Source organism: Dreissena polymorpha, chromosome 5 (genome assembly GCF_020536995.1).
Source record: "Dreissena polymorpha isolate Duluth1 chromosome 5, UMN_Dpol_1.0, whole genome shotgun sequence".
In the NCBI taxonomy this organism is placed as follows: Eukaryota; Metazoa; Mollusca; class Bivalvia; order Myida; family Dreissenidae; genus Dreissena; species Dreissena polymorpha.
This window is the reverse complement of record NC_068359.1, coordinates 81,213,352-81,239,029: the sequence shown is the minus strand read 5'-3', so window position 1 is coordinate 81,239,029 and position 25,678 is coordinate 81,213,352. Positions and strand designations below refer to the sequence as shown.

At 37.3% G+C, this 25,678-nt stretch overlaps 1 protein-coding gene across 1 annotated transcript in view; it reads right to left on the bottom strand.

Annotated features, from left to right (window-relative positions):
• LOC127831400 (inositol 1,4,5-trisphosphate receptor type 3-like) overlaps positions 1 to 25,678 on the bottom strand; it is a 103,014-nt gene that overhangs the window by 8,527 nt on the left and 68,809 nt on the right. Inside the window, exons 44-64 of the mRNA XM_052356386.1 lie at positions 24,916 to 25,074; positions 24,527 to 24,683; positions 23,964 to 24,061; positions 23,229 to 23,334; positions 22,881 to 22,931; positions 21,618 to 21,854; positions 20,117 to 20,242; positions 17,166 to 17,315; positions 16,350 to 16,451; positions 15,542 to 15,625; positions 14,603 to 14,785; positions 13,601 to 13,706; positions 10,276 to 10,391; positions 9,280 to 9,449; positions 8,413 to 8,550; positions 7,451 to 7,612; positions 6,896 to 7,010; positions 5,626 to 5,749; positions 4,575 to 4,750; positions 3,908 to 4,060; positions 2,693 to 2,770 (exon numbers count right to left, since the gene is read on the bottom strand). Of these exons, the coding sequence (XP_052212346.1) occupies positions 2,693 to 2,770; positions 3,908 to 4,060; positions 4,575 to 4,750; positions 5,626 to 5,749; positions 6,896 to 7,010; positions 7,451 to 7,612; positions 8,413 to 8,550; positions 9,280 to 9,449; positions 10,276 to 10,391; positions 13,601 to 13,706; positions 14,603 to 14,785; positions 15,542 to 15,625; positions 16,350 to 16,451; positions 17,166 to 17,315; positions 20,117 to 20,242; positions 21,618 to 21,854; positions 22,881 to 22,931; positions 23,229 to 23,334; positions 23,964 to 24,061; positions 24,527 to 24,683; positions 24,916 to 25,074 (2,791 nt within the window). The remainder of the gene's footprint in view (positions 1 to 2,692; positions 2,771 to 3,907; positions 4,061 to 4,574; positions 4,751 to 5,625; positions 5,750 to 6,895; positions 7,011 to 7,450; positions 7,613 to 8,412; positions 8,551 to 9,279; positions 9,450 to 10,275; positions 10,392 to 13,600; positions 13,707 to 14,602; positions 14,786 to 15,541; positions 15,626 to 16,349; positions 16,452 to 17,165; positions 17,316 to 20,116; positions 20,243 to 21,617; positions 21,855 to 22,880; positions 22,932 to 23,228; positions 23,335 to 23,963; positions 24,062 to 24,526; positions 24,684 to 24,915; positions 25,075 to 25,678) is intronic.

Below are 25,678 nucleotides of genomic sequence, written 5' to 3'. Positions count from 1 at the left end.
GCTGCGTATTGCATGTGAATGAGGCAGTTTCCACATGAATATGATTATAAAATAACAACCCGATTATTAAACTGCATGTACATCCCAATTGATTAAAGTCAAGTTTTTGTATGTTCAAGCTCATAAACAAAATAACACATTCAGTATGTTCATTTATACCCTTATCTTCTCGCCCTTGTTTCTGTGCACTCAACACATGTAGTATTAGACACACTGTTATGAGTTTGCATATATTCGGTAAGTTCATACCACCCGTTTGTTAGTTAAAAAACACGCTCAGTCATGGCACTAAATGTCAATGAGTTGACTTTATCAAAGATGTAGAACCAAAAAAAATACTCCACTCATCCAGTACGCCTTCTATGAAGAAATAATAACAAGCAGTCATCAAATAAAATGAACACCGTATCCTACACGTTCGCTTCTTATATGGTCTTCAAAAAATTAATCAGAGACAGTTGACAAGACTAAACTTTTGCTTTTCGCTTATTTACAATTTTTTCAAAGTGTCAGTTTAATGTGCAAAATAATAATGGTAATACACAACATGGTCTCAGGTGTGTCAAATGAATTTTTAGGCAAGGATAATTAATTATAGGTAAAAGTTCAAGTGTACAACACACTCTTTTGTAATAAAAATATTGCAAAGTGTGCTACTGGCACTGCATTATGCACATTTATATTTAAGCAAAAATTAACATCCATTTATATAATAAACAAGAAATCGTATACTTAAAAACAACTTAGTAGATATTGTTTAATGTACAATGTATTACTCAAAGTCATCATCACACAATGAGACAACACAATGGTCTCTAAACAGAGTGTGCTTTTTAATTGTGTCATACATTTTATGAATTAATACTAGTAATAGAAATACAGAAAAAAACGTCTAGAGCTGCCTGGGAACTATCGTTTTTAATATCAACAATTCATTTGACATGCCTGATTGCAAATTGTTAATTTCAATATTCTTTCACATTGTTTTCACACCTGATAGTTGTTATGCTGTATATTCTTTTTGTTTACAAACATACAGAGTCTCTTCACAATAATTGCAGTTTCTTTACAGTCCACTAACGTTGAACATTACAGAGTCACAATTGTTAATGTTTCAGTCCCGGTTAAGCTTTATAGGTCCAGAATTGCTTCGTTGTTGAGTACAAAGCACGCAGTCAGTTGTGCCCAGCAGAATGCTGCATGGAATGTGTGAAGTCCAGCATTTGACAGAGCAGCTTCTAAAAGAAAATCAAAAAGAATCCATAAAATGTACAAATGAATTAGTCTATTTCCAATGTGTATGTAAGCACAGTTTGATTTTTTACAGTTTGAAACAGTTTGGTACGAAAATGATCGAGTATGAGTCGGAGATGCAATATTGTTTACAATCACAACGTAACTTAATACATCACAAAAGAAAGGGTCTTTAGAATAATCACGTAGAATATACTCAAGAAATAACTCCAAAACTTAATAAAATGATAACTTTTATGTTCCATTAGTTTGACTGAATAATAATGACCTTAAATTTAAAATCGGCGAAATTGTGTATGTACCGAAAACAGTTCCCATGTTATCAAAGGTAATCTTTAGTAATATTATATAGATTGATGTTTTATGTAACCAAACGCAATATTTTAATTAAATAATGACTTACCAATTGAGTGCATTCCATTAATTTATTCAATTTCAACAATGTAAACATCCACCAGAGTATGTCAGTTTCAATTTTTACTTCTTAATGACGTATTGACGAAAGCAGTGACATCGCACAGACATGTATAGTTGTCGACGAAAGAAACGCGGCCGTTGATGTTGTGAACAAATTAAACTTTTAAACAATTGTTTATTTATGTAAAGGGATAATATTAACTATAGAATAGTGGGTTCATTGAAGAAGTTAATTCGAAACTAATCTTATTCGGTATTGTGAACCGGAAGTACGCAAATAATTAAGACGGGTTATCTTTTTTATGATTTTGTTAATAGAATCTAGAGCAATTTTCAATTTGCAATGCATTATGGGAAACAGGATGTGTCACACAGGGAGGCAAACAGACGTATTTTGATCGTAGAAAATCATAATACAATAACATAGAGTACGATTCGCTACTTAATAATTACTGCCATGCCGTATTATTTCATGAGGAATGCATCTACGTGTCATATAGCGTTTGTCGAAGTGTCTATGTGCTCCAGCGCTCTATGATTTTCCATCGCGAAAATAGGTGACGGCAGAAATTATTTGACTTGTATCCCTATAAGGTAATGTCTCTTTGTATTTCAGAAAAGTGATACAAATTAACGGTCAACGCCCGCTTCGCGGGCTTTTGTCCGTATTATAGGTTTCTTTTATCTTTTAAATGAAACCAGTCTGTATAAAATCAATACTCGTGAAAACAGCGCTAGGTTACATACAACTATAAAAATAAATATTCGGAACCGAAATTTCCAGGGGTGGATCCGTACCCGCGAATCTGAAGTAGGATCCGATATCATCGGATATTTCGGGTACCCGTTGCAGCCCTAGTACTGTGTCAGACTTAAAAAAGTTTTTTTCCACGAATACATAAATCAATACAATGCCCTTTCCTACCACTTGAGGCATAATTATACACTTATATCAATTGGTATAATGTAACCGCGTTTAATAGTGACTGCTGAAATATGAAAAAGGAAAGCGTCTACCGACCTGGCCATGATGTTCAAAGTCGTAGCTGTTCCTACTGCAGATAAAGCACGTGTCCCGCATGTCAGACTCGGAGGTCCACTGCAAGACAAGTCAGAGTTAGGTTTGAGTGAACGGCGACAATTTTGGTGACGATGATAGTGGTGGCGATAGCAATGATCATGCATGATTGCGTGACTATTTTAAAAGTTCACTGACGACGAAATGTGTATACAAACAAATAAAAACGGTTTTAAATATTGTATGTTTCAAGAGTCCACCAAAACCTGAACCCATGTATGCCTAGCGTCTAGAAAAAAGGCCTTGGCAAAAAGCGTAGACCCAGACGAGACGCCGCATCATGCGCTGTTTGCTTAAAGGAATTTCTGTACGTAATATTCTAAATATAGAAATAAATATACTAGACATCCCTAATCGTGGAAATAAATTGATCCAATTTAGAAGGATGAGAGAATCCACTGGGCATAAATGGCTTAAGTATTCAATGTTTCAAGAGTCCACCAAAACCTTCAACATGTTCAACATGGACCTCATACACACTAATTTAAAAAAGTCTAGCAAGCATTTGGTAAAAGTATTTAAAACATGTTTATGTAAAAATGTAAAACATATTTTGAGCAACTTAATAACGTAAGGGCCATGGTATGGCCGCTGTATGTATATATGAGCCTGGCTAGGGGAAAACCGGACTAAATGCATGTGCGTAAAGTACCGCCCCAGATTATTATGGGAGCAGTGGTCTAATGGTAGGACGCTGGCTTAAGTATCGAGAGGTCCCGGGTTCGAATCCCGCCCGACCACTGGAATTTCCTTGAGCAAGAAATTTATCCCACATCTGCTCCTCTCCACCCAGGTGTATAAATGGGTACCTGTGAGGAAAATAAGCCAATGTGCCGTGGCTGCATACAGCGCCAAGATGTTAACGGACGACTTGTGACCCAGTGATCAGGGAAAAACATGTAAAGCGCCTTTGAACGCACCCGACCCGCGAGTATGAAAAGGGCGCTATATAAATGTGGTATAAAAAATATAGCCGGTACAGTCCGAACAGTATATTTTTCTAGACGGAAGTCTCTTCTGCGGAAGTTCAGGTAAGGCGGAAAGTGTCGTCTCTGATTAGCCTGTGCGGATTCTGCAGGTAAATCCGGGACGACACTTTACGCACATGCATTACGTCCCATTTTTTAAAAGGGAGGCTCATATTAACACATCCTCCACCTTCAGATCTCGAAGTTCCGAGAAGGTGTCCACGATGATACCGAAGATGATGTTAAGACCGATGGTCGTGATGAAGATGAAGAAGGTCACGTGGTACACTACAACGAGGCCGAACATCCGGAAGTCTTTCTCCGTCTCGTGCGCACGCAGATTCTGCGAAAATGAAGGAAATGCATCACTCTACCCGATGAGGAAAATCTAATCACTCTTTCCAAGTGTTGCCATTAACATTAAGATATTCAACAGATGTCGTGTCAAGTGACCCACCTTTGAAACTTTAATGAATCTTTTTTTAGAATAAACTGTCGACTTAATTATATAATTAAAACCAGTTGTTCTTGTAAAAAGATTTTTTTAAATCAGTTGAAAGATGGTCGTAAATCTGTTACAATGCAAAACTACGTTCTTTGAAAACTGGCCTAAATGCATGTGCATAAAGTTTCGTCCAGGATAAGCCTGTGTGGTAATCAGCGTTAACACTTTACGCTCAAACTTGATTATTAAAACGCATTTAAACGCAATATACCAGAAAAGCCGAAAGTGTTTTCCCTGATTAGCCTGTACGGACTGCACAGGCTAATCTGGGGCGACACTTTTCGAACAAGCATAAAGCTCAATTTTCTTAGACATTGGCTCAATTCAATCATCAACTAAACAGCGTTCCTACTTCAAAGAGGTCCCCGATGAGCCCGTATCTGATGACGGTGATGGTACACTGCCACAGGTTGTCGCAGTACATGTAGTCACCCGGGTTGAACATGCTGCGCATCATGGCAAAGCTGACGATGGCGTACAAGTAGAACACCACCAGGCCCAGAATTCCCACCCACACCAGCGACCGACCTGCAAACGTACAGAGAGCACATGTATGAGACTCGCTCTAGGAAAAAGTGATTTGATGCATATGCGTTAAGTGTCTGCCCAGAATAACCTGTGAAGTCCGCACAGAGCAATCAGGGGCGACACCTCCCACTTTAAGGAATATTTCGTTTAAATGAAGTCTCTTTTTAGCGAAAACCCAGTCAAGACAGAAAGTAAGGTCACTGATAAGCCTGTGTGGATTCCACAGGCTAAATTTGGACGGCACTTTACCCCTTGTTTTCATAGCGAGGCTCATTTGGGATCTGACTTCGGTTAAAAGGCATGTCAAGATGACATTTTAGCGTGTTTATTGGCACCGCACACTGACCGATCCCACTACCTTATTTTGTGAAATGACGTCATCAAAATAAAATGACATAATGTAAAACAAGTATAACAAGTATTACAGTAGCGTGCTAAACAGTTCGATATATTTTAATATAAAACAACACGAGCATAAACTCAGAGAGAAATCAATAAGAGATCTTCTTCGTCTACTGCGCCTTGTCGATCACTCAGGTGTACGCCGTCCCTCTGTGCAAAGGTAGCCGTGCGTTGTGGGTCCTCCAGACGGCCGCAGAGCTTTCCCTGCCTCGTGATTTCCTCCGCCCAGAGATCTGGTGGCTGAGGCCGTCATGAAGTGTACAGAAGTGAAGCAAATTTTCTGTTTTTACTAGAGATCTTAAATTGTACTTACCGTTGTCAGTAAAAACTTTTTTTTAAAAACCTCTCCGTATATTACACTGGCATCATTATCCGCATATTGCGCTAGTAGCATTTTTGTAACGGGCGATATCATTGGCTGTTTTTTTCCACAATCTTCCAATCAAATTCAAAATTTGAAAATTTGTACTAACCATTCTGTGTGACGGCCTTGATGACCCCGCTCAAGAGCTGATTGTTGTTGACGATGTTCAGGAGATGGAAGGCGAAGAAGTAGCCGTGAAACAGGGTACCGCCCACTGACAGACCGACGAAAGCCTACACCAAACGCGGATGGAAGATTATTTGAGCCGCGTTATGGGGAAAACTGAATGTATTTGCGTTAAGTGTCGTCCCAGATTGGCCTGTGTAGACCGCACAGAGCTAATCAGCGACGAAACTGACCGCTATGGTTTATTTTAATTCTAAGGAAGTCTCTTCTAAACAAAAATTCACTCAAGTCGGAAAGTGTCGTCAATGATAAGCTTGTGTGGACTGCACAGGCTAATCTGGGACGACACTTTACGCACATACATAAAGTCCAGTTTTCCCAGAACGAGGCTCATATGCTCAACAATATAGGAAATAGTGAACAAACAGACGACATTTCCATTTGATATTCTTACTAATGAAGACAATTTAGAACATTTAAATTGGTGCATCAGTAGAATACATAGGGACAATATTAATAATAAATGTTAAATTGGTGCATGACATTTCTAGCTTAAATACATTTTACAATTAAAAAAAACATATCAAATGTTCGCGTTATTATAAGAGAAAACTAATCGGTGTCCGTTTTGTCTTTGCGACATTTGTTGAGTTCATGCAAAGATTTGCAACACCCGAACGTTTATTGATATCGTGAAAGTGGATATGTATTGCGCGAGCAATTGTATCGATGTATGCATATGGACAAACGTACGATAACATACGTACTCTTAGTCCAAAAAATATTGGTCAACATTTATAAATCATGAGGACAATGGAAAAAATTCTCTATGAGCAATACTCTGTGAAAAAGAGGTTTAATGCATGTTTGTAAAGTGTCGTCCCAGATTTGCCTGTGCAGTCACAACGAAAAATATCATCAAAGCGGACATTTTCGCCTGTGATTATCCTGTACGGACTGCACAGGCTAATCTGGCTCGACTCTTTACGCACATGCATTAAGCCCTTTCAGTGTGGGAACCGAATTTTGAAGGCCTTTGCAAACAGTTTGGATCCAGATGAGACGCCACAGAACGTGGCGTCTCATCAGGATCCAAACTGTTTGCTATTGTGATAGTGTTCTTTGAAAAAAATCGAAGAAAATGCTAATTTTAGAAATTCAGCAGAAGACATTTTAGAAGACGACAAATTTCCCAGCATGCAAAGGGTTAAGCCCCTTGTTCACAGAGCACGGCCCATATGTAGATGAAATACCATGTAGTATATAGTGCTGAAGCTGAACAGCTTAGCGTCCATCTTTGACACGTGCTGCTTTTCTTTTTCTTTGTCCACGTCCTCCTCCTTGCCCTTTGGTGTGTAAATGAAGGACCTAAAAATACACGTATAATTTTGAATAATTTCAGACTTATAGACAAACTTCTATATAACATTCAGCTTAAACAGACTTGTTCACACATTTTTGTCTTTAAAAATGTCATTAAATATATTTATTATCAAATCTATAGTGTTTTTGAATATTCTTTACTCATTATAATAGCAAGAAAACAACGTTGAATGAAATATATCGCTTTTCATGGGATTCGAACCCTGTACTTCTGGAAGCAAAGGCTATTGCACTTCCACTACTTCAATAGTAAACAGCAAAACAGTCACAATTATTATGTCAGAACTCAACGTTTATTCCAAATTATTGAGGAACTTTTACCGACTTCGAATGTTGATCATCGATAAATGAGCCAATATTGTTTACAATGTGTTATCTTACGGAGGATTCCGGAGAAAGCCGACGTATCACGATTGCCCACTTACTTGACAGACTCTAGCATAGCCTTGGGGTTGGGCAGGCGCGGATGGTTGCCCACAAAGTAGCTGATAAACACGAGCAGGCAGAAGAAGTTGTGGAGTCCGCCGAGAATGTATATGGCAAGCTTGTACTGGTCCTGGCTCAGATTCCGTATGTTTGGTATGGGGCTGCAAACATATGAGCCGCGCTCTGAGAAAACGGGGATTTACGCATGCGCGTAAAGTGTCGACCTAATTTAGCCTGTGCAGTCGATCCATGCAAATCAGAGCTAATATGTTTCTCCTAAACTGGACTTTCATCTAGAAGAGCCATACTTAAAACAAAACATTCTATTAAGGCGGAAAGTTTTTTCCCTGATTAGCCTGTGCGGACTGCAAAGGCTAATCTGGGACGACACTTAACGCACATGCATTAAACCGCGTTTTCACAGAGTGCGTTAAATAGGTATTAGAATCTAACGAGTCATCAAGATTGCGTTTTGGAAAAAAAAATCACTGTGAAATACCCGGTAATACTTTCCATTAGAAAACAAATAACTCCGGGAAATAACTAAGAATATTGTCGGGAATATGACGCTTTTACTCTAACAAAGATTTCACAGTGTAGAATTTTTTTCATAAAAAAAACAACATGGGCAATAACCGAAATAAAATCACGGAAGAATTACATCACAAATAATATAAATATCGGCGTATGGAATCACTGAAGAATTATATCACATATATTAGAGATATCAGCATATGGAATCAAAGAATTATATCACATATATAGAGCCATCGGCGTATGAAATCACTGAAGAATTATATCACATATATTAGAGATATCGACATATAGAATCAAAGAATTATATCACCTATAATAGAGAGATCGGCATATGGAATCACTAAAGAATTACATCACATATATTAAAGAAATCGGCGTATGGAATCAAAGAAGACGTATAACACATATATTAAAGCTATCGTACTCTCTGACGGCATATGGAATCACGGAAGAATTTTTCGCCATCCCCGGCGAGGACATGGACATTTTGGCGTCCCACGTAAGCAGCATCAGAATGTTGATGGCAAACGACAACACCGTCACCAGATGGTTCCAAACCAGCCTAGAAGTATGAGTCTTGTTCTGAGAAAACTGGGCTTAATGCATGTGCGTAAAGTGTCGTCCCAGATTAGCCTGTGTAGTCCGCACAGGCTAATCAGGAATGACACTTTCCGCCTTACTTGGGTTATTGCTAAGAAGAGACTTCATTTTAACGAAAAATGTCATAAAAGCGGAAAGTGTCGTCCCTGATTAGCCTGTGCGGACTGCACAGGCTAATCTGTGACGACACTTTACGCACATGCGTTATGCCCGGTTTTCTCGGAACACGACTCGTATGTATGTAACTTATTTATCTCATATATTGGAACAGTGTTACGTTTTAAAAATGACACTCACCTGTAAATAAACCAAAATAGTATAGATTGTTACGGGAAAACATTTACGGTAAATGTCGTAAAGTGTCGGAAAAAACAGAACTTAAAATGTTTTTTTAAAAGACAATAATACTGTAGTTCTATGAATAAACTAATAGGCAACAAAAGTGTATAAAATGTGTTGATGTACTGGCTATACTTAGTTTAAACCTATTTATTCAAGCTCGATTGCATCGAAAGCCTAAGGCTTATATAAACTCTCTCGAGTCCGTTTCCTGGGCCTAGAACCAGTACTTGGTGCCTTTGGGGGAGATCTTAAGAACGCTTCCACGGTGGGGATCGAACCCGTGACGACCCGGTCGCTAGGCGGACACCATATCCATAACACGACGTCGACCTAAACTCGCTATACTGACCATCCCTTCGTCAGCACGATAGCCAGCGGATTGCTGAGGATCTTCCTCTGATAGGCGATGTCCTTCATGATGTCATTGGACCAGGCCATGAGGTCCCGGATCTTGTTGCTAGGCGACGAGCGGTCAACGTTCCACTTCAACATCTCCTTCACCTCCTCCCGCAGCACGCGCTGTAACGTCACGTGACATACTTTTTACCCATCCATTTGAGCTAGCTTTAATCGAAAGTCTAAGGATTATTTAACAACTCTAGAATAGAAACATACATTGGTGTCTATTTGGGAATATATAAAGAACGCTCCCATCGTAGGAATCAAACCAATGGCCTTCCGGTTGCTAGGTAGACAGCATAGCAACAACGCCATAGCGTATTGACATTAACCCATTTATGCCTAGTGGACTCTCCCATACTTCTAAATTGATCAATTTATTTCCAAAATTAGGGATGTCTAGTATATTTATTTCTATATTTATTTATACTTCTTACAGAAATTCCTTTAAGCAAACAGCGCAGACCCTGATGAGACGCCGCATCATGCGGCGTCTAATCTGGGTCTGCGCTGTTTGCCAATGCCTTTTTTCTAGACGCTAGGCATAAATGGTTTAATTTTCAATTTAATTAAACTTTGTTTACCCCGAAAGCATTTGATATTGATAAGCGTGTTCATGCATGTTATAATGAAGTACTTATCCACATAACAGGTACGTACAAGCTTAGCATGTAGGCATTCAATTGCACTTTTGTATTTACAGGCCATTTATAATTTCGCTAGTCGTTTATGTGCAAAAAGTTAATTCGTTAATGAAAAATAGATTTATGTGTCAATGATTAATTATACTAATAGTCATATGTGTATACATGTATATTCGTTCTTAGTTAGCTTTTACCAAAGCCGTGTATTTAAGGAAGTAAATCAAAGTACATTTAAGTATTTTGAAAATAAGCTTAATATTCACTATGTAAAATTTCAGTTGCAACATATATGTTCATTGTACCTTGCTTTTGACTCTAAAGTTGGCTTTTTGCAACTCGTCGTCTTTGACGATTTCAATAGACATACAGTTCTTTTTGTAGAAGTTGAAGGCTTTTTGTTGAAGTGGGTTTAGTTTCACTGTAATGTAAAATTATCAGTACAACTTATACCATTTCATATCAGAACACGGCTGTCTATGCAATTGTTTCACAATCTAATTGATTTTATGTCTGCATATTCATAGTGTTACACCTAACCCATTTATGCCTAGCGTCTAGAAAAAAGGCATTGGAAAACAGCGTAGACCAAGATGAGACACCGCATGATGCGGCGTCTTATCAGGGTCTGCGCTGTTTGCTTAAAGCAATATCTGTAAGAAATATTCTTAATATAGAAATAAATATACTAGACATCCCTTATTTTGGAAATAAATTGATTCAATTTAGAAGGATGGCAGGGTCCACTTAGCATAAATGGGTTCTTCCACACAAAGCAAACGTGAAAAAAAATCTGTAACACAAAGTACATTTGGCTAATTTAGTGGAAGCTCAACATATACGTCCTAGTGTCCCGAAGATTCGGGCCTGCCCAGTAGTTCTGACTTGTTCTACCCTTTTACAGGAGATGAATCATATTGACCTCCTTTCGAAACTGGGGTTCCTGGCCCAGCGACCACCTGTCTTTGAAGATGTCATACAGCTTTTCTTGACCTCTTTCCAGAACTGGGCTTCTTGGTCCAGCGACCACATGTCTTTGAAGATGTCATACAGCTTTTAGAGGGCCGAAGTGTTGGATCATTTCGTTGGTTATGTTACAAAGACTTAGAGATTTCATGAGCATTTTTGTTTTTGCCAGTCCTTCTCTTTCTTCATGCTGGGCGTCTTTTTCTGGTGCCCTAGGTACTGAAATGATGTTCACCTTTTCGTTTGCTTGACCCACAAAAATGTGTGACCGTTTTCAAGGTCATTTATTCTTCTTCTAGATTGATTATCTGCTATATGTTGCTCTGGTCATTCTAAGCTTATGCCTGTATCTACAGATTGCTGTGGTCTCTCTCTTTGTTCAATGCTGATGTATTTCAAACCAGCGCTTTTTTGTACTTTCCAACAGTAAACAGTAAAAGTTGAAAGCCAACAGTGTAGGAAGTTTACTACGAATAAAACATTGGCCAGTGAATCGTTTACCCCAGCGGTAACTGGACATAATTGTATAACAAATTGTGCACCAACTTGTACGGTTCATTTTGTGTGAGGATGTAAAGCTTCCGGTATATGATGCTTCATTTTGTTTAAGGATGTCAAGCTACCGGTATATGACGCTTCATTTTGTTTGAGGATGTCAAGCTATCGGTATATCATGCTTCATTTTGTTTGAGAATGTCAAGCTACCGGTGTATGACGCTTCATTTTGTTTGAGAATGTCAAGCTACCGGTGTATGACGCTTCATTTTGTTTGAGGATGTCAAGCTACCGGTATATGACGCTTCATTTTGTTTGAGGATGTCAAGCTACCGGTATATGATGCTTCATTTTGTTTGAGGATGTCAAGCTACCGGTATATGACGCTTCATTTTGTTTGAGGATGTCAAGCTACCGGTATATGATGCTTCATTTTGTTTGAGGATGTCAAGCTACCGGTATATGACGCTTCATTTTGTTTGAGGATGTCAAGCTACCGGTATATCATGCTTCATTTTGTTTGAGGATGTCAAGTTACCGGTATATGATGCTTCATTTTGTTTGAGGATGTCAAGCTACCGGTATATGATGCTTCATTTTGTTTGAGGATGCCAATCTACCGGTATATGATGCTTCATTTTGTTTGAGGATGTCAAGCTACCGGTATATGATGCTTCATTTTGTATGAGGATGTCAAGCTACCGGTATATGACGCATCATTTTGTTTGAGGATGTCAAGCTACCGGTATATGATGCTTCATTTTGTTTGAGGATGTCAAGTTACCGGTATATGATGCTTCATTTTGTTTGAGGATGTCAAGTTACCGGTATATGATGCTTCATTTTGTTTGAGGATGTCAAGCTACCGGTATATGATGCTTCATTTTGTTTGAGGATGTCAAGCTACCGGTATATGATGCTTCATTTTGTTTGAGGATGTCAAGCTACCGGTATATGATGCTTCATTTTGTTTGAGGATGTCAAGCTACCGGTATATGATGCTTCATTTTGTTTGAGGATGTCAAGCTACCGGTATATGATGCTTCATTTTGTTTGAGGATGTCAAGCTACCGGTATATGATGCTTCATTTTGTTTGAGGATGTCAAGCTACCGGTATATGACGCTTCATTTTGTTTGAGGATGTCAAGCTACCGGTATATGACGCTTCATTTTGTTTGAGGATGTCAAGCTACCGGTATATGACGCTTCATTTTGTTTGAGGATATCAAGCTACCGGTATATGACGCATCATTTTGTTTGAGGATGTCAAGCTACCGGTATATGATGCTTCATTTTGTTTGAGGATGTCAAGTTACCGGTATATGACGCTTCAATTTGTTTGAGGATGTCAAGCTATATGATGCTGTATAGTCTGGAGGACCAGTATTTGATGCTCGTGCTGGTTTCATTGAATCGTTCTTCCAGTTTTTGTGTTCAGGTCTGTATATAGACATTTAGTAGTTAACCCGTTACCACTTAGAAACGTATTTTGACGCATGTGTAGTCCATTAGAAAGTTAAATTTAATTAAAGAGCTTTCTTACTGTATTCAAGTTTTAAAGGCTTCATTTCCAACCCTTAGTTATTGATGAGAAGCAAACAGCAAAAAACTTGAACATTCTGTGAGTTTCTCGCAGGCTGTTCTGGTTTTATGCTGGCTGCAAAAGTCATTTTCACTTTGCTTCTTATGGGGAAAATGGTAAAATGGTAGCCACTTTACTTTTTAATTTAAATCGTTATACTATTCGATCAGATTTGATTTACACGTGGTTGTTAGACGAATAATTCTGCATCAAGTGTGAGGTTTGCAGCTCCTAGAAACCTCCCAGTGCATCTGGAGTGTTACCAGTTGTATTCGTGTTTGGACGTTTTCTTATGTACGTGATTGCCTTGTATTAGGTATAAGGTCTCTACTGCTCATGCAGCTGACGTTTCAATTTCAATGTATTTCACCTAATGTATGCACCTACGGAAGCTCCGCATTCACATATTAACGAACATAGGTTTTGGGCCATCGGCGAATGGTTGGAGATTTTCATGTTGAATTTGAAAAAAACACATTTGTTAATAAATTCCCTCAAAAGGCAATGATAAGAAGAATTTTAACACGTAATGTGCTTTTTGCTTGAGAATCTTTTGCAACAGTAAAATGTCAATGTATATACGTACAAGTGTCCATAAGTTTTGGGTCGATGTCCGTCATTCGAGCCAGGATCAGGAAGAGCCTGTACCCCACGTCCTCGTACTCCTCAGCAAACTCATTACGTTCTTGCTTCTGTAGTGGCAGGTGTGGACATTTAGTTAACGTATAGTATTGTTTTTTTAAGACAAGACAAGGCATCGTGTCCTTTTTTACTAATAGAATAACATTTTAAGAATTAATCGCGACCACACAATAAACAACATATATTGAATACTCGCTGGGCGCCTTTTATTCCCAATTAGGACACCAACCATGAAATACAGTTTTAAATATACTTTGTAACATGGGTACACCAACCTTAAAGCAACATACACTTTTTGACACTGTTTTAAACATATTTTACCCACTTCACCATATTGTTTTTATACATGTTGTATACCATAACGACAATCGGGAAAATGTTTAAACAGATCATCTCTGTGTTATGCAAAAATGTCATGTTTACGAGGAAAAAATAAATAAAATGGAATTACAAAAAAAGCATCGTACATATTTTTTTCTGTGTAAGTAACATGTATTAAATTATATTTCGACAATTTCGTTAATTATTCCGAATTAATTACGAATTAATGACTGTACATAAATGTACATGATCAAACGTTTTGTCACTTTATGCAAATATTAATGCGAATATTCTTTGGACGAGAGCAAACAATGCAGAATGAAATATGATACTAAAGAGTTTAAATGTCATAAATCTTATCTTACTATTAAACACCAACGCAAGATAAAACATGCCACCATATTTTATGCTACTCATTATTCACGCATCATTTGAGTCGCGTTCTGAGAAAACTGGGATAAATGCATGTGCGTAAAGTGTTATCCCTGGTTAGCCTGTGCAGTCCGCACAGGCTAATTAGGGACGACCCTTTCCGCCTTAACAAGATTTTCGGTAAGGAGGATGCACAAGCATTAAGCCCAGTTTTCTCAGAACAAGACACATTTTATTTTCGTTCAGGACATACCCCTAGTCCCTTCATCAGCCTATCTTTGGCCCCCGACAACGCGTTGTTCTTGGACGGAGGCGGCACGCCTTCCAACTGAATATACTTCATCTCCTCCAGCTTCTTTCTGTCGATGCCGTGGTTCTCGAAGCATTCCGTCATCAGAGCCACGACCGCCTTCTTGTCCAATGTGTCTTTCACTTCCTGTTGGGTGAAAATGAAATTCACAAGTGGTTATTATATCATTTTGTGGTTTATGTACTTTATGTTTATGTATCTGGAATTTCAATATTCCTATATGTTTACAATCAATAATACAAAAAAGGGTTCTCTTGAAATGATTTCTTAGTGTTGGATAAACAAATAGTAATTATGAAATTCGTTATTATGAAAATAATCCTTTAATATAAATGCAAGCAAAAAAGCAATTGTTTCACATTAACATACATCGTTTTAAAGTGATTGTATGCGCATTTTTCACTGTTGCATTGAGCTGAAAAGAATTAACAGGTCAAAAGAGTTTGTTCAAATGTGGTAACTGACCAATTATCTGCAACTCATCTTGCTACCAGCTGTTTATAAAATATATATATTATATTCGATATTTTACATGACTGCACAGTCCTCTAAGCCGAGCGGAACTGTCTTTTTATTAGGGTCGGAGTTAGTGTTCGTGTGTCGTATGAACGAATCTGCACTAAAACTAAATTTAGATTCACATCGTCCATGCATGATCAGTTGTCAAACGAAAGTACGGTTGATATTCAAATGCCTTATTTTTTCTTTCCGTGATATTGTTTTATTATGTTGATGCTGCACTAACAAATATAAGTGTATATGAAGTGAAAACACCAACAATAAACAACGGTTGCGATAGACACCTATAAACATAGCATATACTGTTACATGCGCATAATATCACTTTAAGCGGTATGAGCGAACGAAAGAACAATAATTTACTTGAGCAACTTGTGTTTTTCCGGCTCCGTTTTCTTCAATCAACGACAGTACGAGATTGGAGATGCTTTCTCGTAGACGAAGGATCTAAATTTCAAAGAAACTTTTAATGAAGCTTCATATTCACCAGCTTTTCTAATGCGTTAAATGATACTTTAGTGTAATGTAACAAAGATCGCCCAATCCCATCGCTCCGAAAGGGTTAATAATTTCCGTCATACAATCATGCAAGTCATTTAATTTACCAGACATTTTATTTAAAAAAAAAACAGTCATGGCAAATTTGCTCTTGTTAGTATAGCTAGAACACGTTTAATGTGTTTAAAGCAGTGGAATTTTTCCTCTAAACCAGTCTATAACATTCATGGGTAACCCATATATGCTAAAAACAGAGCGAGTAACTCAATTCATTTTTAAATTAAAAGAAGCCGTTTAAAATCAATAACACATATTTCAGATACGAAAGCACTCAAATACATTCCAGTCATTGTTTGTTGAAACGAGTTCAAACAAACAATAAGAAAGCTTCACAAGATACAGGAGTTTATCAGAAGATATAATTTTATGATTGCACTACGTGAAATCATATTAATTTTCAATGAATATTTATATTATTATATTATATGTGTCGCGTTCTGTGAAAACTGGGCAAAATGCTTGTGCGTGAAGTGCCGTCCCAGATTAGCCTGTGCAGTCCGCACAATCAAAATCAAGTTTAGGCGGAATGTGTCGTCCCTGGGATCACTATTTACGGACATGCATTAAGCCAAGTTTTCACAGAACAAGACACATATTTATAATATGTCATTGCCTTATCTTGTGGACAATCCTCAAAGTCCCCAGCTCGCATGATGAAGTTGATGTAGTCGATAATCTTATTGTCATATATAACAATCCGGTTCTCTTGGTTACCCTGTTGGAGAAAAGTGTGCATGCATACAAACATCAAAATTAACATAATCGTTAGATTGTGTGTTTACGTATGATAAATTGATTTATATAAAATAATAGGTTCGGGAGGGGGGACCGACCACTGAACGTTCATGTCTTAAATGCATTTATTGTTTAAATAGAAAATCGTGATCAAACAATAATGTTTACACATGTATTTACATCATTCACGTCCTATATTATTGGTATACATGTATATGGGGATATCATTAATTGCCAACTTCTTTTTATAAAGAAAAAATAAACTTTAATACAAAACGTGATGACAATTGAAACAATCAAATCTTAAGATAATCAAAGCTTTAGACATCTCCGAGAGCAAAGTTTTGAAATTGTATTCAAACAAAAATAAGTGAATAATAAGGCATTGCTTAATTACGGGTTAAATACTTAAATGATGATTATTACTTTCCGACTTTGAATCAGGTACAATTTACACATTAACCCATTTATGCCTAGTGTCTAGAAAAAAATGATGCGGCGTCTCATCAGGGTCTGCGCTGCTTGCTTAAAGGAATTTCTGTAAGAAATATTCTAAATATATTAATATATATATACAAGACATCCCTAGTTTTTGAAATAATTGTTCCTATTTAGAAGGATCGGAGAGTCCACTAGGCATAAATGGGTTAATACACATTTGTTAGGACTCATTCTAACGTGATGTTTCACTTACAGCTGTAAATTCGTTCATTGTATCGAAGATCTGGATATTCAAGTCAATACTCTTAGGCGTAATGTTAGAGTATATGACATTTAGAAATTGTGTGACCTCTCCAATAATGTTGAAAGATTTCACATTGTCGGGCTGCTCTCTAAGATAATCCTGCATAGAGTGATACAAACTAGAGTCATCAAAAAGGCAACAGAAACCCTACTTACGGCGGTAAACTCGTTTATACAGTCAAACAGTTGGATGGTTAGATCAATATTTTCAGCTGTAATGTTCGAATACAGAACAGTTACAAACTGGGTGGTCTCCAGAATAATATTAAACGTCTTCAGATTATCTGGCTGCTCCCGCAGATAGGCCTATGGGCAGAAACCGAAGTTCTCATTAGTGAGGTGTATATGAAGAAAAAAAAGCAGGTGGCTCGTAGAATGACACAGAAACAGGAATGACAGACACAATAATTTGAGTCGCGTTCTGAGAAAACTGGGCATAATGCATGTGCGTAAAGTGTCGTCCAAGATTAGCCTGTGCAGTCCGCACAGATTAATCAGGGACGACACTTTCCGCTTTTATGGTATTTTAAGTTTCAATGAAGTCCCTCCTTACCGAAAATCACGTTTAGGCGAAAAGTGTCGTCCCTGATCAGCCTGTGCGGACTGCACAGGCTAATCTGGGACGACACTTTTCGCACAAGCATTATGACCAGTTTTCTCGGAACGCGACACATTAGATCAGGGCTCTATTTCTTCTAGAGTTGTGACTAAGAAAAGCTGAATATATTGAAAAAACGATCATGCATGTTTTATTGTATGTGAAAACATCAATTGCACGTATTTCAGCGTTTTTGTTTTAAATTGTGTATGTCATTTATGCTTTTATAATTTTAGTACATTTTCATAATCCAAATATGGGTTTTCTGAAAGTGGAATGAAGGAAGCGTAAGCACGTATTTTCTGTTATAATAAGCTTTACTGCTGAATAAAATTTGTTGTTGTTGTTTTGTTGTTATTGTTTATTAACATATTAAGGACTTAATACCCGGGTGATTCTTTCTCATGTTTGTTTGACACTGCTGTTTATACTCAAATACTGACAATAAATAATAATAACAACAAGAGCGCCGGACTGCCCAGGATAATCTGGGACGACACTTAACGCACATGCATTAAGCCCCGTTTTCTCACAACGCGTGTCATATAATTCGAACCAAAGCAGGAAATAAATACGCCAGTGCATATCAAGAATTACATCCCCATCTCATTGGGCGTCGGAAGGAAGGCGATCTACAATACAGAGACACGTTAAGCAGTCTGCATGTGGATACGTTATACAAGCGGCAAACGTATATGTGTCGTGTTCTGAGAAACTCGGCATAATGCATGTGCGTAAAGTGTCGTCCCAGATTAGCCTGTGTAGTCCGCACAGGATGATCAGGGACGACACTTGACGCCTCAATTGACTTTTTGCTAAGAAGAGACTTCATTTTAACAAAAATTGCCATGAAAGCGGAAAGTGTCGTCCCTGATTAGCCTGTGCTGAATGCACAGGTTAATCTTGGACGACATTTTACGCACATGCATTATGCCCAGTTTTCTCAGAACGCGGCGCATATAATTCTATCAGAGTAGTCAATTATCTACAATTGACCACTGTGACCAAATGTCATAGTTGACTGACTTTTTAAATCAGCTCAGTCAGGTGACCATTGTGACCAATTACAACAGCTGATTGATTTAAAAACCTTGCAAATTAGATGTCCATTGTGTTCTAGACAGTCAAAGTGTCAGCAGTCAGTTTTTGATTGAGTTGCAGATTTGTATATCTTCATTAGTATTACTTCTTACCTTTTTATGCTCACCGAAAATATTTTCGGGGAGCATGTAGTTGCCAGTTTGAAGTTCCTTACTTCCGTACTTCCTTATTTTCTTCCTTCCGTCACACTTTTGTTACAGTTTCTCATAGCTCCTTCAATATTTTACCGATCTCTTATATATTTGGCATGTAGGTACTATGCATGGACCTCTACCTTTTGATGAGGTTTGAGGTCACTTGGGTCAAGGTCAAGGTCACCAAGGCTAATAATAGATTTTTCCGTCACACTTTTGCTACCGTTTCTCATAGCGCCTTCAATACTTTGCCAATCTCTTTCATATTTGGCATGTAGGTACCTCGCATGGACCTCTACCTTTTGATGAGGTTTGAGGTCATTGGAGTCAAGGTCAAGGTCACCGAGGCTAATAATAGACTTCCTTCTGTCACACTTTTGCTACCGTTTCTCATAGCGCCTTCAATACTTTACCAATCGCTTTCATATTTGGCATGTAGGTGGACATGGACCTCTACCTTTTGATGAGGTTTGAGGTCACTGGGTTCAAGGTCACCGAGGCTAATAATAGATTTTTTAGGTGTTTATTAACACATACATTGACAAAGCACATCATCGGGGAGCATCCATCAGTTTCACTGATATTCTTGTTAAGACAGACTGATGTAAAAGCCCAAACCAGCTTTGGGCTTTAAAGTCAGTCAACTATGATATTTAGTTACAGTGGTCAAAGGTAGATAGATAATTGACTACTCTGATGGAATTATTGGAAATTCTACCTGGTTACAGTTATACACAAAACGATCATTCATTATGTATATACATCGGTTACACGGAAGGGTAAGCACATTTTTATAAATTTGTAATAATGGAAAGGGTAAGCACATCAATAAACATACCAAATACCAACAAAGTTACGATTTTTTAACAGTACATCACAATACAAATACATATTTATACATGTAATTACAACAGTTTGTAATAAGTAAAAACAAGTTTTCAGATAAAGTTCCGTTATGTATTAAGAATTTAAAATAAATAAATTTTATTTTATTCCTTAATTGATTTAATCAGCAATAAAACACTTGGTTAAAAAAACAACAGATTGTTCGATATTTATACAACGTACTTGTAAATAATGGTTTTGTCCGTCGCACATTCTCGCCATGACCTTTAGAACAAGCTCGATGTAACCATCGTTACGGTATTCGACCGCCTCGTCCTCCCCCTCCCCGTCAGCAGCGTCCTCTGTAGCCTTTGGGACAAAACCACATGAGCCTCGCTTTGAGAATCGGTGTTTAATGCATGTGGGTAAAGTGTCGTCCCAGATTTGCTTGTGGAGTCCGCACAGACTGGTCAGGGACGGCACTTTCCGCTTTTATAGAGTTTTTAGTATATAGAAAGTCTCTTCTGAACAAATATCGATTCTGGGCGGAAAGTGCCGTCCCTGATTAGCCCAAGCGGACTACCAAGGCTTATATGGAACGGGACTTTGCGCACATGCAATTAACCCCTTTTCTATGAGGCGCCTGGTGCTTTTTGATATGATGTACGGAGTGAATATTCAACCGATGCTGAGTACAGTCCTTACGTCACTTTTACTTAAGACAATATATATATAAAATATCAATCATACAATGAAACCCTGGAATGAAACGCTATTCGACTTAAATATGCTTTGTTGCGGCACAAAACAACATCACAAACCTGAATAGAACATACACAACAGGACTTTAAAAAAAGATATGCGTGTTTCGAGTATTATAAAACCCAAACCGGACATTCGTTGCTTTATAATCATTATAGTCTTCTGCGTTAGTGATCAAAAGGATGTTATGCAAACAATAATAATATTGGTGTTCAACAACGCCGGCACATAATTTAGAGTTGATCTTATAAATTGTCCAGAGGTCATACTATTACAGGCTAGATATTATCAGTTGTAAAATGAAGAACCGGTAAACAAAATCTATGTATACGTTTCAGTTCGAGAAATGCAGTTTAACCCATTTATGCCTAGTGGACTCTCCCATCCGTCTAAATTGGATCAATTTATTTCCAAAATTAGGGATGTCTAGTATATTTATTTCTATATTTAGAATATTTCTTACAGAAATTCATTTAAGCAAATAGCGCATACTCTGATGAGACGCCGCATCATGCGGCGTCTCATTTGGGTCTACGCTGTTTGCCAAGGACTTTTTTCTAGACGCTAGGCATACATGGGTTAATATCGAAAAAAATATCGCGTTAAATATTGCAACAACAATACAAACACAACGTATTTTACATTTATACAAGCTTTATCTGTAAGAATTGTGAGTCACGGTCAGAGAGGAAAAGTGGTGCGCGAGTGCGGAAAAGGTCGTGTACTTGAGTAAATGTGTATATGTAAATTGAACATTAAACATTTATAGCATTCCTTATGCATACTTGACATTTCACAAGAACCCAATCATCTGAAAGACTACCGTATTACCACTCTAGAAGACATATACTATCCGCCGGTTTTGACTCACACAAAAAGCATCGCTTAAAAGAATGCACATTTTGAAGAAAGAGACCAGAGAAAACACTGACGAGAAACATGCACTAGGTGCAGTACATATTGACAATGACAGAGAGGCAACCTCAACATTTGTCGCATCTTTGCCCTTTCTCTGAACTTTAATCTCGGTCATTTCGGTGTCTTCAAACGCCGCGTTGTCCATTAGCGCAACAACTTCCTTAGTGGAACCATTGACTACTTTCTTAGCCGATTGATCAGAGACCTTGATTTCTTTGACTTTCCTTTCTTTCTCATCTTTCTTCTTTGAACCTTTCTCTGCGCATTTCTTTTTCTTCTTTTGCGCTGCACGCTTTGGTTTCTAGTGTTAAAAATTAGACCATTGTACAGTTCATTTTTGACCGAAGTCTGTAATTATTATACAATGAAACAATTAATTGTAGAGCGTCCAACTTAATATATAATAATAATAATAATAATAATAATAATAATAATAATAATAATAATAATAATAGTAATAATAATAATAATAACTGTTTTTCATGAAGAATTCACATTTAGAAATAATTTCTTTTTTACAATTTGGTCTTCAGCAACAAACCACAAGTATATATTTTGAAACATGCATACGAACAAACATGGGAAAAAAGAAAATGAACTATACAGTTAAATGTTATAATAACTTCCTTATCAATTCCGACGACGTCGACGACGACGACGATGATAATGATGACGATGATGATGATGATAATACAAAATATGCAAAATATGATTCAAAAATCCATCTTTCAAAAATCAATTTGTCAAAATAAATTACATCAGACACATCACAACAAAGTATTAACATAGAAAAAGTAAAAAATGAGCATACATATATATCAATGATTTGTTTGTAGGTATTCTTTAAATTTTATTTTGAATGTAGTATTCGAAGACACTTAACGTTTTGGTTTTAAAATGACCCGCGTTCTAAGAAAACTGGGTTTATAGCATGTGAGTAAAGTGTCGTCCCAGATTAGCCTGTGCAATCCACACAGGCAACTCAGGGACGACACTTTCCGCTTTTATGACATTTTTCGTTCAAATGAAGTCTTTTCTAAGCAAAAATCCAATTTAGGCGGAAAGTGTCGTCCCTGATTAGCCTGTGCGGACTGCACAGGCTAATCTGTGAGGACACTTAACGCACACGCTTTATGCCCCTTCTCTCAGAAAATGACACAAATAATAAGCAAGGCAGTTTGAAATTCATTAATGACTGAATGCGTTGGTATCTAAAATACACTCAAAATTTACTACTACCCAGCGCATAAACACAGCCAAAATAATTAAAAGCAAAAAAATGTTTTTAAAAATCCAATACAACCATATATAAAATGTTTAAACATACCCATCCGCTCAGCCGCTGTTGTTTTAACGCATCCTCATATGCCTGGATTTGCTTTAATATAAAGATCATTTTAGAGATAATAATAAAGAGTGTAATTCGAAAATAATTCATAAGTGAAGGTACCTTTTTGTTCTGGGCCAGTAAAATAATTGCACATGCTTTAACTGGGACTATATTTCTACGTTATTTAAAAAGAACACAATAAACTTAAATAATAATTTTTATTTTGAAATTATTATAAAAAACACATCTTGTTTAGCCTTGTTTTGACAATAACGCAGATTTTATTTTACCTTCATCGTGAGTACCAACAACGCAAATGTTGGCCAAGTGAAATAATCAGGTTACCTTAAGCGCGAGTATCGACACAACAAACGTGTTCGCGGCACGCTTGGAGACTGTTCTGGTAGTATCTTTTTTCTTCTGTGCGTCCATCTGTGCTTGAAGTGACCTCCTGCAAGAAAGAACCGAACTCAGGTTCATGCCCATTTTAAAGGCTATCTTACCATGCCATGGAGTTCCGCTCTGTGCATTCGTTAAGCGTTATTCTGCATAGGCTGAATGCAGTGGTGGTTTCATTGATCTCAGCTGATAAGGCTTGCCATACTCTGTCCGCACTGTGATATCACCAGGGCTTTAATACACATGAGCAGACTACCCCACGGTTGGGGTCAATACATGGGTCAATGAAGAAGATTTTAATAATAGCATCCTTTCAAGATTGCATTGATAACATACATTAACATACATTAATTTACTGAAAAAACCCTTAATAGACAAGAATGCCAATATTATTACTACTATAATTACAAGTATAACTACTATTCTTACTAGTATAACTACTATCATTACTAGTACAACTACTATTATTTCTATTAGCACCTGTTAAAATCATCTCACATGAATGCCACCAAAAGGGCAGCGCACTATATCCCAAGAAGATTTATAGAATGTTATGATTTGTATTTGTTCAAAAAATATTCTAAATGTGTTGACTTATACTCAACGGTGACAAAAAGTTGATGATATGCAAACATAGTTTGATAGACTTAAATGTATTCTGACATTAAGTGACACACGTACTTTTCTTTGATGGTGTTCGTAGATAGAGTCATCCGGTCTCGAACCGCCATGAAGAACACCTCTTCCCTGGTCGACAAGAAGTAATCCAACATGGATTGCTGAAATATTGCAGTCATAAATAGTAAAGTAAAACATATATTACAACGAAATCAGTCAGAAAAAGAAAACTAAAATTAGGTAAGGCCTTGGAAATCACCGTAACTTATGAAAATGACGACTATTACACGCTTCAATAAATATTATTTAATCTTAACATAACATCTCGGCTTGACAATTACTTTTTTTGTCTTGTCAAAATATTTTTGATTCTGGAACTGTAAAAAGACATGTATATGTTCTATTATCTCTGCGCATATGTTATATTGTAGTGGTATTCTCTGCATCAAGAATAAGCACAAAAATGATGGTTGTGCAATCGGTACATCTGAAACATTCTTCAATTTTATCCAAACTATTCCTAAAATAGGTTTCGTAATTTTCGTGAAAACATGCGATAAAACGTAGTATACTACTTAATGGTATTCTTGTTTGTATTTTCTCAATTTAATAATGAAAGCATTCACCTGAACTGTATGGTTAGCGTTAAATAACATAACGCAAAGAAAGCCGAGCACCTCCTTAGCAACCTCCTCGTTACGCGTTGCTAGGTGAGGGAGGATTTTCATCATGGACTGTTTGGAGTCGTAGAAATTCTGAATTTGGTTGACAACCTTCAGTGACCTGTGAAATGAGATATTTTCATTAATAAAATTTATTTAGCGGCATTATTCATGACAAAGTCTCTTTTGCGTTAATATGCAAGCACAGACATACACGATTTCGAATGTTTAAGAAATATGTGTCGCATTTTTTGGTAATTAGATCAAATATTTAGAAAAATCTACGTGTAAGAAGTAATATTATTATCTTTATACAAATGCGTCTTTAAACCCTACAAAAGACGCCCCCGTACTTTGAAATGTTGTGCTCCGTAGTCCTGGTTGCCCAGTCGGCCGGAAGTTGCCTCTCCTCGTTGTGAATCATGGCCCTCAGGATCTGCAGACACTTGATGTTCAACTCGTCCAGCTCCATGCGGGCATGCTCCGTAATCCGCTTCTTCTCCAGGGATATACTGTGCATATTTAAATTGACATTAGAAATTGTCACAAACTCGACAAAGGACCCGCATTGCTTTTTCGGCTAACTTCAATGACAAATAATCTGGGTTCTGCAATTTAATTCTTGTCAAACATCACTCCTAAGGCTATTGGTGTTGTGTCGACAGAAATTGATTCCGCTATTGTTATCAGTTCTACATTTGTAGATCTCAGTAAGGCATTTATCTAGTATATCACGATATTCTATTACATAAACTACGCCTTTATCCAATCTCAGACTCCGCTCGTATGCTGATGGACTCGTATTTATCGAACACAAAAAGTACGTGAAAATTGGAACTACGCAGTTCTCATTCATAAAAATATGTGGAGTTCCACAGGGAAGCATGCTGTGCCATCTTTTGTACCGTATAAAGATTGATGACACTTAATCTGGTTTTCTGTATGCGTACATTGATGTCTGTGTGGATAATTAAACACGAAATGCAATTAATAGCAAATCGAAATGTGTTCAAACGAAATTGCAAGACATCAATATCGTGCCTCATTTGATGTTGCGCAAGTGAATATGCTTATTCGTCCAACAAATTCAAATTTTATTTTAATTGGATATCACAG